This window comes from Hippopotamus amphibius, chromosome 4, assembly GCF_030028045.1.
Source record: "Hippopotamus amphibius kiboko isolate mHipAmp2 chromosome 4, mHipAmp2.hap2, whole genome shotgun sequence".
In the NCBI taxonomy this organism is placed as follows: domain Eukaryota; kingdom Metazoa; phylum Chordata; class Mammalia; order Artiodactyla; family Hippopotamidae; genus Hippopotamus; species Hippopotamus amphibius.
In genome coordinates this window covers 174,832,831-174,850,667 of record NC_080189.1, presented here as the reverse complement: position 1 = coordinate 174,850,667, position 17,837 = coordinate 174,832,831, and the positions used below count along the sequence as shown (strand labels likewise).

Here is a 17,837-nt window from a genome sequence, read left to right as displayed (position 1 = left end):
CCCAGGAGGTGAAACTTAGACACCACATTTGATAAGGCTTCTCAAACCTTTGTTTTGTTTTGTTTTTTAATTAAGGGAGTTCTTAAGGTTAGCCATTATATATATTTTTTTGTTTCCATCTTTTAATTTGGTCTTTCCACAGGTACCAATAAAACAGCTGTTTAGGATAAGAGCTCTCTAAAATAATTCAACAATTTAGAAGTTTTTCCAATTCAAGTGATCCATCATGTGGCCATTGACAAGGAAGTAATATCTTAACAGCAACTCAAATCGACAAGCCTTTTTATGCCTTAACCATGGACAAAAGAGACATCCCACAGGAAGGTAAAGGACACAGCCCTCACAAGATCCAGAAATTTCATTCCCCAAAATAGTGTGAGAAAGCAGAGACCTTTGTAGGGTCGTTAACAAAGCAACAAAGGTTGAGATGACAAAGGCCCCTTCTGGCCTGGACCCCTTATAACAAATTCCCCTGAGAGCTGGCATGGGCAGACAATGAGGTGCCAGTCACAAGTCCAGGGTGTTACCTGGTCTTCTCACCCAGCTGGCTCCAGCTGCTCAGAATCCCAGTCTATCAGACTGGCAGCAACATGCACACCAGTATGTGTATCTTTCTGCTGGCAGAGACCAGAGAGTTTTCTCACTGGTCAGCAAACTAAGCTCTTCAAGATGTATAATAAGATGCAAGGGAAAAACTCATCCAGTTTTTGTTTTTTCTTATATGCACATTAACAGCTTTAAGCTAAGTCTTGGGCTTCTTGGAGCCAAACTAATAGCTAGGAGGACTGCCCTGTGGGGTTGAGGATTGTGTGGTATTTTACAGTGTACCTCGTCGTACAGAAATTTTCTCAAGGTTGACAGGTGACCTAGTATTGATCTAACCCATTCCATGACCAACTTTGCCTTTCCTGAGTGCCTTCTTGAGGGGGTAAGTGCCCTGATGGCCCTGAAATGCTCCGCCTGTGCCCACCAGTGGTACAGCTGTGACTTCCAAGACATTCCTTAGCAATAGCTCTTATCTCATGCATGTTAACTCACAGCAGTAGTTTGCCTGAATAGACACTGGTCTGGTGAGACTTGCAAACTCACCAGTCTGCAGGGGCAGCCTGGACAAGGAGCTTAAGGGCCTATGACTGTGGAATTCCCTACCCTATGGAATTTCCTTCGCATGACAAGCAACACAATAGACAGAGATAAAGAAAAACAATAACCATCTTTGGGAGGACAAGGATCAACAAACCCAGAGTACTTTACCAGTTTTCAAAACAAGAGTCTCTGGGTCCAAGGAACTAGATCCACAAATATTTCTCCTGTTAATCTAGCTTTAGAAAAGCAACAAGGGTTCCTACCACTCTCAACTCCAATAGACCCTGCAAGCAGAGATCTGGGAGACTGACTGACAGGTAAGAACTCTTACCATCTGCCAGCTTCTGTCCGTTGTCCCAGGATCTCTTAGCTGCAGCAGCTTCAGGGCGAGTAGTATCCAGCAAGTAAATCGGAATCCTTCCTGCTATGCCAACTGTCAGGGAGGAAGGAATTGTCCTCTATCTTTCTAGGTTCCTCTGGCTGGAATAAGAATTAAATTGACATGAGTTAGATAAACAGGAGAAAATAAAACAGAAGTTTAATAACGTGTATACATGGGAGAGGCCCAGGAGAACCGAAAAATTCACCCAAATGGCCAAAGCCCTCATCTTAAATACCATCCTCAGCTAAAGACAAAAGAGGATGCTGGGAGTACTGGTTTGGGACTTCAAAAGGGAGGAGGGCAATTCACCTGAGATGGAAAAGCAAATGTTCGGTAAATAAATGTTTGCTGCGCCATGCAGAGACAACGGGACAAGGGTGGACACTGATGTCTAGGCCATGCTGAGTTTCCTCCGCTGCACCCAGCCCGTATTCTCTGCAGGCACCTCTGGTGATAGCTCTACTCTGGCAACGACTCTATTAGGCCCTTTATCTCAATTCTTTATGCAGTTAAGGCGGAGCTAAAAAAAAAAAACCTCCCAAGTCTTCTGTTTCTTAAAAATCATCACCCTCTGGGACTTCCCTGGTGGTGCAGTGGTTAAGAATCCACCTGCCAATGCAGGGGACGCGGGTTCAAGCCCTGGTCTGGGAAGATCCCACATGCCACGGAGCAACAAAGCCCGTGTGCCACAACTACTGAGCCTGTGCTCTAGAGCCCAAGTGCCATAACTACTGAAGCCCGCGTGCCTAGAGTCCATGCTCTGCAACAAGAGAAGCCACTGCAAAGAGAAGCCTGCGCACGGCAACGAAGAGTAGCCCCCGCTCGCTGCAACTAGAGAAAGCCTGCGTGCAGCAGTGAAGACCCAACGCGGCCAATAAAAATAAATAAACAAACAAATAATAAATAAATAAATAAATTTATATTAAAAAAATTATCAATCTCTGTATACCTGAAACAAACACAACATTGTGAATCAACTGTGCGCCAATAAAAATTTTTAAGAAATCATCCTAAATTAATCCTTATGCCAAGGAGACACATTCTGGGGTCACAAATTTTGCTCCCCAATACGTTCATCACCCTGCCTCTAAGCAGCAAAACTCAAAGAATGGTCCCAGGACCAGTGGCACCTGTAGTACCTGGGAACTTGTTAGAAACACAGATTCTTGGGTCCCAGCCTAGACCTACTTAATTGAAACTCAGCAAGGGAGTGGAGGAGAAAAATGAGGGTTTTTTAAAAATTTAATTTTTTGAAAAATTTTATTGAGCCATAATTGACATACAATAAACTGCATACTTTTTACATACAATAAACTGCATATATTTAAAGTGTACACTTTGATTTTTTTTCTTATTAGTAATGTTTATACGGCAGTCCCAATCTCCCAATTCATCTCATGCAAACTGAGTTTTAATAAACCCTCCAGGTGATTCTAATTCAAGTTAAAGTTTGAGAACCATTGCTCTAAACCATCTGGGTTATGCACTGTTAGTGACTAGAAGAGAAGAGCATTCCAGAACCCTAGGAAGCCATTCCAGACCTCTTCTTTACCGCTAACCTGAATCCCTCACGCTGCATGGAAGCCCATCATTAGAGGGGCTAGGTAACAGCTCCATCCAGCTGTTTGTTTGTTTATTTGTTTTTAAAGGGTTTTTTTTGATGTGGGCCATTTTTTAAGGTCTTTATTGAATTTTGTTACAATATTGCTTCTGTTTTATGTTTTGTTTTCTTGGCCCCGAGGCATGTGGGATCTTAGCTCCATGACCGGAGACCAAACCCACACCCCCTGCATTGGAAGGCGAAGTCTTAACCACTGGACAACCAGGGAAGTCCCTCCATCATTCTGTGTTGCATCACTTCTTCATGTGCTTGAAGATCACTCCTAAGTCAGTCAAAAGCCAAAAGTGGGTATGTATTGAGTATGAGAATTAGAAGCCAACACACAAAATGAAAAAATGCTCATTGTGTTATGATGAAACAATAGTAATTTTGTCCTCCGTCACCCTTCACTACCCGCCTTTTGAGAATGTCTATAATATTGTTGTTTCATCATCTTTTCAATTAAAAAAGTGAAAGCCATGCTGTGTTCAAGCATGGCTAGATCACGCATAGCTAGATCATGGGATACATAGTGGGGGTCAGGGAGATGAGGTTGAGAGGATCCCCAAGACCAGGAAAAGGGACTGGTCTTGAGCCCATATGCAGAGGCCCTGTCCTGGAAGGCCCCCTGTGATGTCCCACTGCAAGCTTTGCTTCTATAGGCACCAAACAGGACAGAACAATACACCTTTAGGGCCGGGGCACCAGTGGCTTGTGGACCCTGTTGTGGGGTTTTTTTCTCTTCTCACTTCCGTCATGCCTGTCTGACGGTGGCTGGGCCTGACAAGCTGCTGACCAGCCCAGGGCTACTACCATCCTGATGTCAAGGACCAAGGAGGAGCCAGCAGGACTTCTGTGCCTCCAAATCCACTCTCCTTGGGAGATCCATGGCCTGCCGACTGCCCCCTCTTGACCGCCCCTCCTGGAAGAAAAACAGCAAATCTGCTGTGACCACCCAGCCCAGATGACTTTGCAAAGGTTTTCTCTAATCCTCACAGAGACTCACTTTCTGGGTGAGGGGAGCGAGGCTTGGAAATAAGAGCTGCCATCTCCTTACTGATTCCAGAGCCCTTGACCTTTCTTGTCTTTGCTGAGCTGAGGGAGCAGACAAAATTCTCTGTCTTCAGGTCCCAGCAGCTCCCAAGACTAACTGGATGGGCCCTTTCTATCTCTGTCAGCCACAAACCAGATTTTCATCTGAAACTCTAACTCTAAACAACAGCCCCTCTCTCCCCACTGCCAACTGATATCATCTTTTCTCTTTGGGGGACTTCACCTGCTGCTAAAATCACATCATTGATGGAATTGGCCAAACCCTTGAGATCTGATCACTTATACAGAGAACCTATATTCTGGGCGGCAGATAAACTTGAGGAAATCTGAAGACTTCCAAAGAGATTCTCCAGAGGTTCCCTTCCACGGAGATCCAAGACCCCAGGATAAAGGAGACTAGTAAATAATAGACCTGCTGACATCAGTCAAGCTCGGGAGGCCTGAGGGGTAGGGTTTGTCTGGGTGTCCCAGCCGAAAAGCTAATCCCGGATGGAGACCAGAGACATAAGATGTTAAACATCTTTTCATACCCTTACTTGCCATCTGTGCATCTTCTTTGGTGAGGTATCTGTTCAGGTCTTTTGCCCATTTTAAAACTGGGCTGTTTATTTTATTATTGGTGAGTTTTAAGAGTTCTTTGTGTATTTTGGGTAACAGCCTTTTATCAAAAACGCCTTCTGTGAACGTTTTCTTCAAGTCTATGCCTTGTCTTCTCATTCTCTTGACACTGTCTTTTGCAGAGCAGAAGTTTTACACTTCCTTCTTTCAGTCTTATTGAGATATAATTGATATACAGCACTGTATAAGTTTAAGGTGTAAAGCACAATGATTTGACTCACAAACATCATGAAATGATTACAAGTTCACTGAGCATGCATCTCACAGAGATACAAAATTAAAGAAATAGAAAAAAATTTTTCCTTGTGCTGAGAACTCTTAGGATTTACTCTTAACAGCCTTCACTTATAACATACAGTCGTGTTAATTATCTTTATCATGTTGTACATTGTATCCCTGGTACTTATTTATCTTATAACTGGGAGTTTGTGCCTTTTGACCACCTTCATTCAATTCCCCCCCCACCCCCCGCCCTTGTCTCTGGTAACTACAAATCTAATCTTTTTTTCCATCAGTTTCGTTGTTTGTTTTTGAAGTATAATTGACTTACAACACTATGTTCGTTCCTGGTACACAACATTGTGATTCTGTATTTCTATACATTTCAAAATGATCAGCACAGTAAGTCTAGCTAATATCTGCCACCACACAAAGACATTACATAATTATTGACTATATTCTGCACACTGTACATTTCCTACCCATGACTCATTTATTTTGTAACTGGGAATTTGTAGTTCTTAATCTCCTTCAGCTATTTCTTTCCTCCCCGACCCCCTGGCAACCACCTATTTGTTCTCTGTATCTATGACTCTGTTTCTGTTCAGTTATGTGTGTTCATTTGTTTTGTTTTTTAGATTCCACATATAAGTGAAATCATACAGTATTTTTCCCCTGTCTGACTTATTTCACTTAGCATAATCCCCTCTAAGTCCACCGTCCATAAAAAGATTTCATTCTTTTTATGGCTGAGTAATATTCCATTGTATATATACACCACATCTTCTTTATCCATTCATCTATTGATGGGCATTTAGGTTGCTTCCATATCTTGACAATTGAAAAAATGCTGCAATGAACATATATCTTTTCTAACTAGTGTTTTAGTTTTCTTTGGATAAATACCTAGGAGTGGAATTGCTGGATTGTATGGTAGTTCCGTTTTTAATTTTTTGAGGAATCTCCATACTGTTTTCATAGTGGCTACACCAATTCACATTCCCACCAACAGTGTACAGGGTTGCCTTTTCTCCACAGCCTCGCCAACACTTGTTATTTGTTGTCTTTTTGATAATAGCCACTCTGACAGGTGTGAGGTGATATCTCACTGTGGTTTTGATTCACATTTCCCTGATGATTAGTGATGTCGAGCATCTTTGCATGTGCCTGTTAGCCATCTGTATATCTCCTTTCAAAAAAAATGTCTATTCAGGTCCTCTGCCCATTTTTTAATCATGAGTTGTATGAGTTCTTTGTATATTTTGGATATTAATCCCTTATCAAGTACCTCATTTACAAATATTTTCTCCCATTCAGTAGACGGTCTTTTCTTTTGTTGACAGTTATCTTTGCTGTGCAAAAACTTTTTAGTTTGATGTAGTCCCATTTATCTATTTTTGCTTTTGTTTCCCTGCCCTGAGGAGACAGATGCAAAAAAATATTGCTAAAACTATGTCAAAGAATGTACCGGCTATGTTTTCTTCTAGAAGTTTTTTGGTTTGAAGACATTTAAGCCTTTAATCCATTTTGAGTTTATTTTTGTATATGGTGTAAGAAAGTAGTCCACTTTGATTCTTTTGCATATAGCTGCCATTTTCCTTACACCATTTATTGTAAAGGCTGTTTTTCCCCTATTGTATATTTTTGCCTCTTTTATCATAAATTAATGGACCATACAAGTGAGGGTTCACTTCTGAGCTCTCTATTCTGTTCCATTCATCTATGTGTCTGTTTTTGTGACAGTAACATACTGTTTTGCTTACTGTAGCTTTGGAGTATATTTGGGAGGCTCTCCAAGATCAGCAAGTGAGTCTGATCCAGGATCCTTTCAAATTGCTGCTTCTGCCCTGGGTCTCAGAGTGTGTGATATTTTGTTTGCTCCCTTTAAGAGCAGAGTCTCTGTTTCCTACAGCCCTCTGGCTCTCCTGAAAGAAAGCCCCATTGTCCTTCAAAGCCAAACATTCAAGAGGTCTTCCCAGTGCAGAATCCCCAGGCTGGGGATCCTGGTGTGGGGCTCAGACCCCTTGATCCTTGGGGAGAAGCTCTGTAATTGTAATTATTCCCCCATTTATGGGTTGCCTATTTGAGTATAAGTCTTGGCTATACCACATCTTCACCTCCTTTCCCATCACATTGTGTGGTTCTTTCTTTATATCTTTCATTACAGAAGATCTTTTCTGCTAGTCTTCATGTCATTCTCATTGATAGTTGCTCTGAAAATAGTTGTAATTTTGGTGTGCCAGTGGAGGAGGTGAGCTCAGAGTCTTCCCATTCTGCTATCTTGGCCACTCTGCAGTGTTTAATTTTAATAAAGCCCAACTTTTCAATTCTTTCTTTCATGGATCATTCCTTGGTGTTTTATCTAGAAAGGCATCACTGTACCTAAGGTCTACGTTTTCTCCTATGTTATCTTCTAGGAGTTTTACAGTTTTGAATTTTACATTTAGATCTGTGATCCATTTTGCGTTAACTTTTGTGAAGGATGTCCAGTTGTTCCAGCACTATTTGTTGAAAAGACTACCTTGCTCCTTTGTTAAAGATAATTTGACTATATCTGTATGGGTCTATTTCTGGGCTCTCTATTCTGTTCAGTTGATCTATTTGTCTATTCTTTTGCCAATACCCCACTGTCATGATTGCTGTAACTTTATAGTAAGCCTTGAAGCCAGGTAGTGTTAGTCCTCCAACTTTTTTTCTTCTTCAAAATTATATTGGCTATTCTGGATCTTTTGCCTCTCTCTATACATTTTATTGTATTTTTTTAATAAAATTATTTATTTATTTATTTATTTATTGGCTGAGTTGGATCTTCATTGGTGCGTGGGCTTTCTCTAGTTGTGGAGAGTGGGGGCTACTCTTTGTTGTGGTGCACGGTCTTCCCATTGCAGTGGCTTCTCTTGGTGTGGTGCACAGGCTTCAGTAGTTGTGGCAAGTGGGCTCAATAGTTGTGGTTCACAGGCTCTAGAGTGCAGACTCAGTAGTTGTGGTGCACGGGCTTAGTTGCTCCACAGCATCTGGGATCTTCCCAGACCAGGGCTTGAACCTGTGTCCTCTGCATTGTCAGGCAGATTCTTAACCACTGTGCCACCAGGGAAGTCCCTTCCTATATATATTTTAGAATCATTTTGTTGATATCCACAAAATAACTTGCTGGGGTTTTGATTTGGATTACATTGTTTCTATAGATCAAGTTGGGAAGAACAAACATCTTGACAATGCTGAGTCTTCCAATCCACGAACATGGCATATCTCTTTATTTACTTCTTTGATATCTTTCATCAGAGTTCTGCAGTTTTCTTCATATAAATTCTGTACATATTTTATTAGATTTATACCTAAGTATGTCATTTTTAATCAAATTTATGGGCACAGAGTTATTCATAGCACTCCTTTATTACCCTTTTAATTTCCATGGAATCTGTAGTGATATGCCCTCACTCATTTTTAGTAATTTGTGTCTTTTCTCTCTCTCTTTTTTTAATTAGTTAGCCTGGCTAGAGGCTTATCAATTTTGTTGATCTTTTCAAAGGAGCAGCTTTTGGTTTTGTTAATTTTCTCTATTGATTTTCTGTTTTCAACTTCATTGATTTCTGCTTTAATTGATGTTATTTATTTCCTTCTTTGGATTTAATTTTCTCTTCATTTCCTAGTTTCTTAAGGTGAATACTTAGATTATTGATTTTAGGTTTTTCTTCTTTTTGAATATACATATTCGATGTAATAAATTTCCTTGCTTTCACCACATCCCACAAATTTTGAAAAGTTGTATTTTCGTTGAGTTCAAAATATTTTACAATTTCTCTTCAGATTTCTTCTTTGACTCGTGTTATTTAGAAGAGTGTTGTTTAATCTCCAAGTATTTGGGGATTTTTCCATCCATCTTTCTGTTTGTGATTTCTACTTTGATTCCACAGTGATCTGAGAGCAGACATGTTGTAATTTCTATTCTTTCAAATTTGTTAAGGTGGTATTTATGGTCCAGAATTGTAATCTATCTTGGTGAATGTTCCATGTAAGCTTGAGAAGAAAGCATAAGCTATTGCTGTTGGATGAAGCAGGCCATAAGATGTCCATTATATACAGTTGATTGATGGTGTTGCTGAGTTCAACCATGCCGTTACTGATTTTCTGCCTGCTGGATTTGTCCATTTCTGAGAGAGTGTGTTAAAGTCTCCAACTATAATAGTGGATTCATCTATTCTTCCTTGCAAGTCTATCAGTTTTTGCCTCACATATTTTGACACTTTAGGAGTATGCACGTTTAAAATTGCTACAATTTCTTTAAGTATTTACCCCTTTATCATTATGTGATGCCCGCTTTAACCCTGGTAGCTTTCCAGAACTGTTCTGAAGTCAGCTATGTATGTAATTTATATAGCTACTCCTACTTTCTTTTGACTAGTGTTAACATGGTGTAACTTTCTCCATCCCTTTACTGTTAATCTATACATTTCTTTATATTTAAACTGGGTTTCTTGGACTTCCCTGGTGGTGCAGTAGTCAAGAATCTGCCTGCCAATGCAGGGGACATGGGTTCGATCCCTGGTCCGGGAAGATCCCACATGCTGTGGAGCTACTGAGCCCATGCACCACAACTACTGAGTCTGTGCTCTAGAGTGTGCAAGCCACAACTATTCAGCCCTTGTACCACAACTACTGAAGCCCACATGCCTAGAGCCCATGATCCGCAGCAAGAGAAGCCACCGCAATGAGCAGCCGGCACACCACAATGAAGAGTAGCCCCTGCCCCCTGAAACTAGAGAAAGCCCGCATGCAGCAACGGAGACCCAATGCAGCCAATAAATAAATAAATAAATAAATAAAGTGGGTTTCTTGAGACAACCATATTTGGGTCTTGCTTTTTGATCCACTCTGACAATCTGTCTTTTAATTTAGACCATTGATGTTTAAGGTGATCATCGATATGACTGGATTACTATCTACCATATTTATTACAAGTAACATAACTACTACTTGTTACTATTTTCTATTTGTTGCCTTTGTTCTTTTTCCTATTTTGCCCTTCACATTTTTTCTGACTTTCGTGGTTTTAACTGAGCACTTTATATGATGCTCTTTTTTCTTAGCATATTGATAATACTTGAAAAAAAAAACAAACTTTTTTTAGTGGTTGCCCTAAAGTTTGAAGTATACATTTACAATGAATCTAGGTCCACTTTCAAATAAGCACTTCACAGGTAGCTCAAGCATGTTATAACAACAAAATATTCCTAATTCCTCCCTCCCATCCCTCGTATCATTGCTGTCATTCATTTCACACACACATATATAATATGTATGTATAAGCCCATATATACACATAAGCACATATTATTGAATGTATTATTGCCATTATTGTTTTGAACAAACTGTTATCTGGTAGGTCAATAAGACAAACAAAAACTTTAATTTTACCTTCATTTATTCATTCTCCAATGCTCTTCCTTTCTTATATATGAGTTTCTGACCAATATAATTTTCCTTCTCTCTGTAGAATTTCTTTTAACATTTCCTATAAGATAGGTTTCCTAGCAACAAATTCCCTCAATTTTTGTCTGAAAAATTCTTTATTTCTCCTTACTTATAAAGGAAAAGTTTCCAGGATATAGAATTCTAGGTTGGCGGTTTTCTCTATCAACACGTTAAATATTTCACTCCACTTTCTCCTTGCTTGGGTGGTTTCTGAGGAGACGTTGGATATAATTCTTATCTTTGCTCCTCTATTGGTAAAGTGTTTTTTTCCTCCAGTTTCTTTCCAGATTTTTTCTTTATTGTTGATTTTCTGAAATTTGAACATATATCTAGGTGTAGGGGTTTTTTTGGCGTTTATCTTCTTCGGCATTCTCTGAGCTTCCTGGACCTATTGTTTGGTGTCTGACATCGATCTGGGAGAAAATTCTCAGTCATTATTGCTTCAAATATTTCTTTTCTCTTTCTCCCCCTTCCGGGGATTCCCATTACAAATACATTACACCTTAGTAGTTATCCCACAATCCTTGGGATATTCTTTTCTCTTCCTTTCAGTCTTTTTTTTTTTTTCTTATCTTTTTAGTCTAGGAAGTTTCCATTGTCATACCATTAAGGTCAGAGATTATTTTCTCAGCTGTGTCCAATCTACTAATGGGCCCATCAAAGGCATTTTTCAATCTATTACAGTGAATTTTATCTTGAGCATTTCTTTTTTTTTTTTTAATTTATTTATTTAATTTATTTGTTGGCTGTGTTGGGTCTTTGTTGCTGTACACGGGCTTTCTCTAGTTGCTGCAAGCGGGAGCTGCTCTTCATTGTGGTGTGTGGGCTCCTCATTGTAGTGGCTTCTCTTGTTGTGGAGCACGGGCTCTAGGCACATGGGCTTCAATAGTTGCGACACATGGGCTCAATAGTTTGTGGCTCACGGGCTCTAGAGCATAGGCTCAGTAGTTGTGGCACACGGGCTTAGTTGCTCTGTGGCATGTGGAATCTTCCCAGAGCAGGGCTCGAACCTGCATTGGCAGGCAGATTCTTAACCACTGCGCCACCTAGGAAGTCCTTGAGCATTTCTTTTTGATCTTTATTAGAATTTCCATTTTTCTGCTTACATATCCATGTGTTTTTGCATGTTATCTGCTTTTGGGTATTTTCCTCCCCTAGGTAAGTTAGGCTCTGATAAAACTCCAGCAGGCTAGGCCCTGGTAAAATAGTTTCTTCTGAGGGCAGGTTTTGTTCAGGAGAACAGAGTGCTCTGGTATATTTTAAAAATGGCTCACTTTCCCCTCCCCTGCCTAAAGCATGAGGGGATTTTTCTCTAATATTCAGTGTGGACCTGATACAGCCCCTAGAGGTAAAGCTCACAGAAGCCTGGGAGCTCCCTGTGACTAGGTCCCCCTGGAGCTTCTAACTCTCAGACTTGTCCACATGAAGATTCTGTCAGCTTAAAAACAAATTCACGTGAGAGTTGTGAGTTAAGTTTTATTTGAGGCAAAATGAGGACTGCAGCCCAGGAGACAGCAACCCAGGTAGCTCTAAGGAACTGCTCCAAAGAGGTAGGGGGGAAGGTCAGCATATATGTGATTTTGGTGAAGGGGGAGCACATATTTTTGTAGATGGTCTCATGAGGGTGAGTGCTGGTCATGAGGAGCAGTCGTCATCATGAAGGATTTTAGTGCTTTTCCAGATATGAGGAGATACAAGAATTGGGCTCATAAAATCGTCTCCTGACAATATCTAACTATCTGAAGACATGTTCTGCCAGTTTTTCCCAGAGTACAGGGTGTCTCATTCCTGATCTCCATCCTGAACTCCTTTCAGGGGGTGTTGAAAGTCAGCAGCTGTAGCAGCACATGATTTAATCTTTGCAGAGGTAGATGGCAAGTACCAATGGAAAATGCCAATTTGTAGTTGACACTTTCAGCAATTTGTCAATTACAGTTCAGGTTTTCTTACCCAGGCACTGGTTCCCTCAGAGGTTTCTGCTTATCTCCGGGGCTATTTTTGACGATGAAAAGGGAGAGGGTCTTTCTCAGGTATCAGTTAAAATTCCTGAAACTTGTGACACAGTCAGGGTAGGAAGGGTGGGGCCTAGAAGGACCTGGACACAGGAAAGCTTGGTCCTGATGGGAAGGGCAGCTGCAAGGAGGGGCAGGGCAGCCTGGGGCAGAGGTAAATGAAAGGAGAGTGGAAAGCCTCCTGCATCCTCCAAACACTTGCCAGATTGTTCTCCTCCTTCCCGCCCCACAGGAGGCACAGATAAAAGCAGAGATGACCCCTCTCCAGAGCACTGATCTAAAGTGGCCTCCCTGTCACTCTCTCTCATCGACCTGTAGCTCTTACCACTATTCAGCGTGACCTGGTGTACTTATTTGTTAGGGCTCATTGTCCACCTCCCAGCACTAGAGCAGGTGCTCTGTGGAGCAGGACCCTTGCTGCTCCAGCCTCAGTACACAGAGCGATGCCTGGCACATAGTAAATGTTTGCTGAATGACTGAATGAGAGGCCAGAGGCTGAAAACCAGATCCCCTTCTTACCCTGGTGCCCTCTAGACTCCACTCATGGAGGAGATGAATTTCTGGCTGGACAGGCTCCAAGTCAGGTCCCTCCCCCGGGCAGCCTTGCCTGACTAGCTGGCCGTCCGAGCCCTCACCAGCAATGACTGCAAAGTCAGCCTCCACATGACAGGCAATGACGTCCCCATTCCGTATGTGCCTCTTCACGGCCTCCTTGACTTTGCCCATTCCGAGCTCGTTGCCTCCATCACCGACCCCTGGAGGGAAGGGAACTGAGTCAGGGCACAGGGTTAGGCAAAATGGGGGGTGGTTGTGGGGCAGGGCAGCCCCTTCACATGTGCCTCAGGGTGGGGCAAGGGGTTGCCTCTGGATACGTTTTCAGACAACCAGGAGATGCTGTACTCCTTCAGGTATTCTAGAAACTTCTCTAGTTAAAAATGAGTCAAGGTTTGGAACTCAGCAGAGTGTGGTCATGTCCATTATTGGGTCACATTCTCCAGGCACAGGTGGAGTGCCTTCTATGCTGCAGGTGTTCGGTCCTTGGGAGATGCTGACACCCCGGCTTTCCTCTCCTTTCTTAGCTCCTGCTCAGGGAGGGACCACAAGGCCCTGAGTCCCATTCCTGTGACCAGACAGCATTCCATTGGCAGAAGGGAACTCGCATAGGTTGTTAAAGTCAATTCTGTAATTTAAAGGCTTCTGTTTCAAGTATGTGACATGTATGTGTGTCGTTGTAGTCAATTTTAATCTACCCAGATGGGCACCAGGTTAATATATGGAGTAGCATAATTAGGAATTCACACCCCAGGCGTGGCCGGTTAGCATTTGAAAGAGACCACAGAATAAAGGCCAATTTGATAGGCACCAGAAGGTTTGTTAATTAGCATAATAAATGCTAGAATAAATATATTAGAATAAGTGTTAGAAATAATTTAATTCATTGGTGAAATAAACGGTGTTCAAGATAGGTGAATTGGCTAGAAGTAATGGCCAGGTAACTCCACCCTTACGGGAACAAGATGAAAAAAAATCTAACAAGCCCTGCGGCCTGTGCCCTTTGAGGTGGTGCCCTAGGAACACCACTTGGTCCTGCGTCCAGGTGTGTCTGGAGGATTCTGTAGACTAGAGATCAGCTGAATCTGCCTCTCGAAGATGGTTGCGGCTGCCTCAAGATAACTTCATCAAGGTGCTTGTCCCAGTGTCTCAAGGACAGAGGGCCAGGCCTCTCAAGTCTACGGGATGGTTGTATGACTGTTTTTGTGTCTGTTTCAACAAATATGTGGAAGAATTCCACTAGAGGCGAGTATTCACTGTGTGATGGTGGAGACGAGCCTGGGACTGACTTCCCTTGGGCATCAGAGACCTGGACTTGGCCAAAAGAATGGGACGATTGTGAATGACCAGATGCCTTAGGTCCGCACCCTGAGGATTTTTCTCAGAACAGTTTTCTAGATCCATGACAGCCCATTGAATGAAAGAACACACCACCACCACCACCTAGCATGGGTATCTTGTCCATTTCTGTCTCTGCCCTCTAACATTTTATGAAGTTCATCTTGTTCGCTCCTCGGATGTGTCCTGTCTGTGGACCTGATCGCCTCACTTTACAGAGTCTCTGAGAGGGGCAGGGCCCAGGGAGCGAGTGGGAGGTGGATGTCCTGATTCTCAACTGAGTGTGATTCCACGAGGAACAGGGGTGTTGACGAAGCAGAGGAGGGGAAGCAGCACCTGGGGGGCTGGGCAGCCGCAGGAGGGGCTCGGGCTCCTGAGGCCAAGAGAAGGGTCCCAGGGTCCACAAAGAGGGCAGCCTGAAAGCACAGTCCTCTCCACCTGCTTCCTCCAGGATCTTGGGGGCATCGTTTGGGGAACAAGACAGATCGGGGGTCCCTTGAGTGGGGGAAGAGTGCGTTCTCTACAGCTCCTTTGGACCCTGCTGGCGCCTTTGGATGCAGAAACCCCTTCCCCTCCACCCTGGGAGGCCTCCCCCCAGGACTCAGGTCCTCGCCTGCCCAGCCCAGAGAGGCAGGAAGCATGAAGCCAGCCCCGCTGTGGGTACCACACCCAAGGCCTCTTCTGGGAAAGACCAGGGCGATTTTCAGAAACTTTCTACTCAGCCAGGAAGGCTTTCATTGTCTCATCAAAACCTCAAAAGCCAAAGGCAACTAATGAATCTGGGAAACACTCTGAAGTGTTTGAATGGAGAGAACAAATAAATATGGAACGACAAACATGCCTTAATTGCTCCACGGTCTGATTCCCACCCCAGGGGAGGAACGCTGGCATTTCAGTTACATCAGGCCTTTCAGAAATTCATAAAGGCAACACGGGCCACGCAAAGCACAGCAGGTGGGGCCCTGGGAGTCTGGACTCCGCTGCTAATTAACTAAGCAACCTCGAGGTACCTCCCTAGGCCTCACTTTTGTAAACTCTACCTGTCTTACCTTTGGAAAGAGGCCTAAACAATACAATGGTTGTGAACCCTCTTTGAATACCCTAACGTTCTGTACAAACATGAATGATCACATTATTACATTATTAGCAATCAAAATATCACACTGATCACAGATTCAAGATCTATTTGAAAATGAATAAACTTCATAAGATGATACAGACTATGTAGGGTACGTTCATCCTATATGACCAAAATAATATACCAGGCCTTGATCTTATTATTGTCATTCTTTTACTGTTAGTTTTGATGTTTTAGAGTTGGACAAATAGAGTATGCTTGGTTAAGCGTCATTTCCCTTTCCTGCTCGTGGGAACGTTGGATTTCTAAATACCAGAGTCTTTATCGTCTTTACCGACCAGAATAAACAAAGACCATCTCTGGAGTGGAAAACAATGGTCCCATATAACTCCTTCCTGTCATGGGTTCAACGGTCAATAAAAAAAGGCATTTAGTGCTGACATGTTCTTGTCAGACTCTCAGCGCCCCTTGCGTACCAGTTGATGAGATTCCAGGAATCTTCTGTGCTGCAAGGAAAAGATGGTCTATGGGGTCCACCAAGTGCTTGATGTTCCTCTTCCTCGCGTTGTAGTAATTGCCATCGTCGGCAGACCTTGCCGTGCGCTCGATCGCCACCAGATGGTCGAACCTACCAGGGGGTGGGGGGGCGAGGGCACAGGGTCCTTATGGAGCGTCGGGCGCCCGGTTGGCTCAAGCCTTCCTGTGTTTGTGTGACGGACCCTTCGTTTCCTTCGTTCCTACAGAACTTGGTTGAATATCCGCTGTGTGCAGAGCCCTACTGGGGGCACATCTATCAGATCTGTTTAAGAAGCAGTATCAGGATCTTCAGCAGTGTACTGGAGTCAGAGGCTGTGAGAGCAGGAAGGCCGACGGTCAGGGTCACCGTGGTGGACACTGCTATGCCCCACCCGGGTCCCCGTTAACCCGGGGGGAAGCCAGCACCCAGCGGGTTGAGTACTGGCTGCTTTTGGCCCACTGCTGCCCTCTCCCAGGATCTCATTCGCTTTACAGACACAAAACAGACTAAAAAGAAATTGAAATGAAGTCAAATGACTCTAACACAAGATAACTTCTTTAGACAGAAGGAGAGAGAGAGAGAAGGGGTAGGACGGTGGTTAGAAAGTGGGTTGTGGAATCAGAGTGTGTGCGGTTCCAGGTCCTGATGCCAATGGCCTTGGGCCAGTCACTTAAACCCTCTCACCCTCATTTTCTGCATCTATCAGATGACCTAACAACAGTACCCGTCTCATGCTGGGTCGAAAGTGTGAAGTGAGAAAATGCACAAGCGATGCTTAGCACAGACGCTCACACCTGCTCAGGGCTCTGTAAGTGTTAGTGGTTGTGGTTCTATCATGGTTCTATCAGGATTAGAAGCAATACTGTTTTTGAAACTCTAATTTAAGAACATGAAAACTGCACTTGTATATCTCTTTAAATCCCCCCACAGTGGAGTTTTTTAAAATCTTGACTCTGCTATGGAAAACCGTACAGGAGTTACTCAAAAAATTTAAAATAGGGACTTCCCTGGTGGTGCAGTGGTTAAGAATCCGCCTTCCAATGCAGGGGACACGGGTTCAATCCCTGGGCCGGGAAGATCCCACATTCCGTGGAGCAACTAAGCTGTGCACCACAGTTACTGAAGCCTGTGCACCTAGAGCTGGTGCTCTGCAACAAGAGAAGTCACCGCAATGAGGAGCCCGCGCACCGCAATGAAGAGTAGCCCCCCGCTCGCTACAACCAGAGAAAGCCCGCATGCAGCAAGAAAGACCCAAAAATAGAATTACCGTATGAGCCAACAATTCCGCTTCTGGGTACAGACCCAAAAGAATTGAAACCTGGGTCTCAAAGAGATATTTACACACCCATGTTCCTAGCAGCATTACTCACACTAGGCAGAAGGTGGAAGCCACCCACGTGCCCACTGATGAACAAGGAAGCAAAATGTAGCCTGTATATACAAGGGGATATTATTCAGCCTTAGAGAGGACGGAAACTGTGACACCTTATAACATGGGTGAATTTGAGGATATTTTGCTAAGTGAAATAAGCCAGTCACAAAAGGACACATACGGTATGACTTCACGTATATGGAATACTAGAGTAGTTAAATTCTTAGAGACAGAAAGTAGGATGGTGGTTGCCAGGGGCCGGGGAGACGGGGGGGTTGGGGAGTTATTATTTAATGGGGACAGAGTTCCAGTTTGGGAAGTTAAAAAATTTCGAGAGATGAATGGTGGTGATAGCTGCACAACTATGTGAGTATACCTTACTACCACTGAACTGCACACTGAAAAATGGTTAAAATGGTAAAATGTGTTATGCACGTTTTACCACAATATAAAAAAAATCTTAACACTGAATGCTTTTTCCATACGTTTTTAAAAAACAAAATCGATGTGCCTGTCCATGTCCTTTGGTTGTGCTAGA

The 17,837-nt window shown here is 43.0% G+C and overlaps 1 protein-coding gene across 1 annotated transcript in view; it reads right to left on the bottom strand.

Moving 5' to 3' along the window:
- Positions 1-17,837, bottom strand: part of DGLUCY (D-glutamate cyclase) — a 53,450-nt gene that overhangs the window by 11,314 nt on the left and 24,299 nt on the right. Inside the window, 2 exon segments of the mRNA XM_057732638.1 lie at positions 13,078-13,197; positions 15,887-16,038. Of these exon segments, the coding sequence (XP_057588621.1) occupies positions 13,078-13,197; positions 15,887-16,038 (272 nt within the window).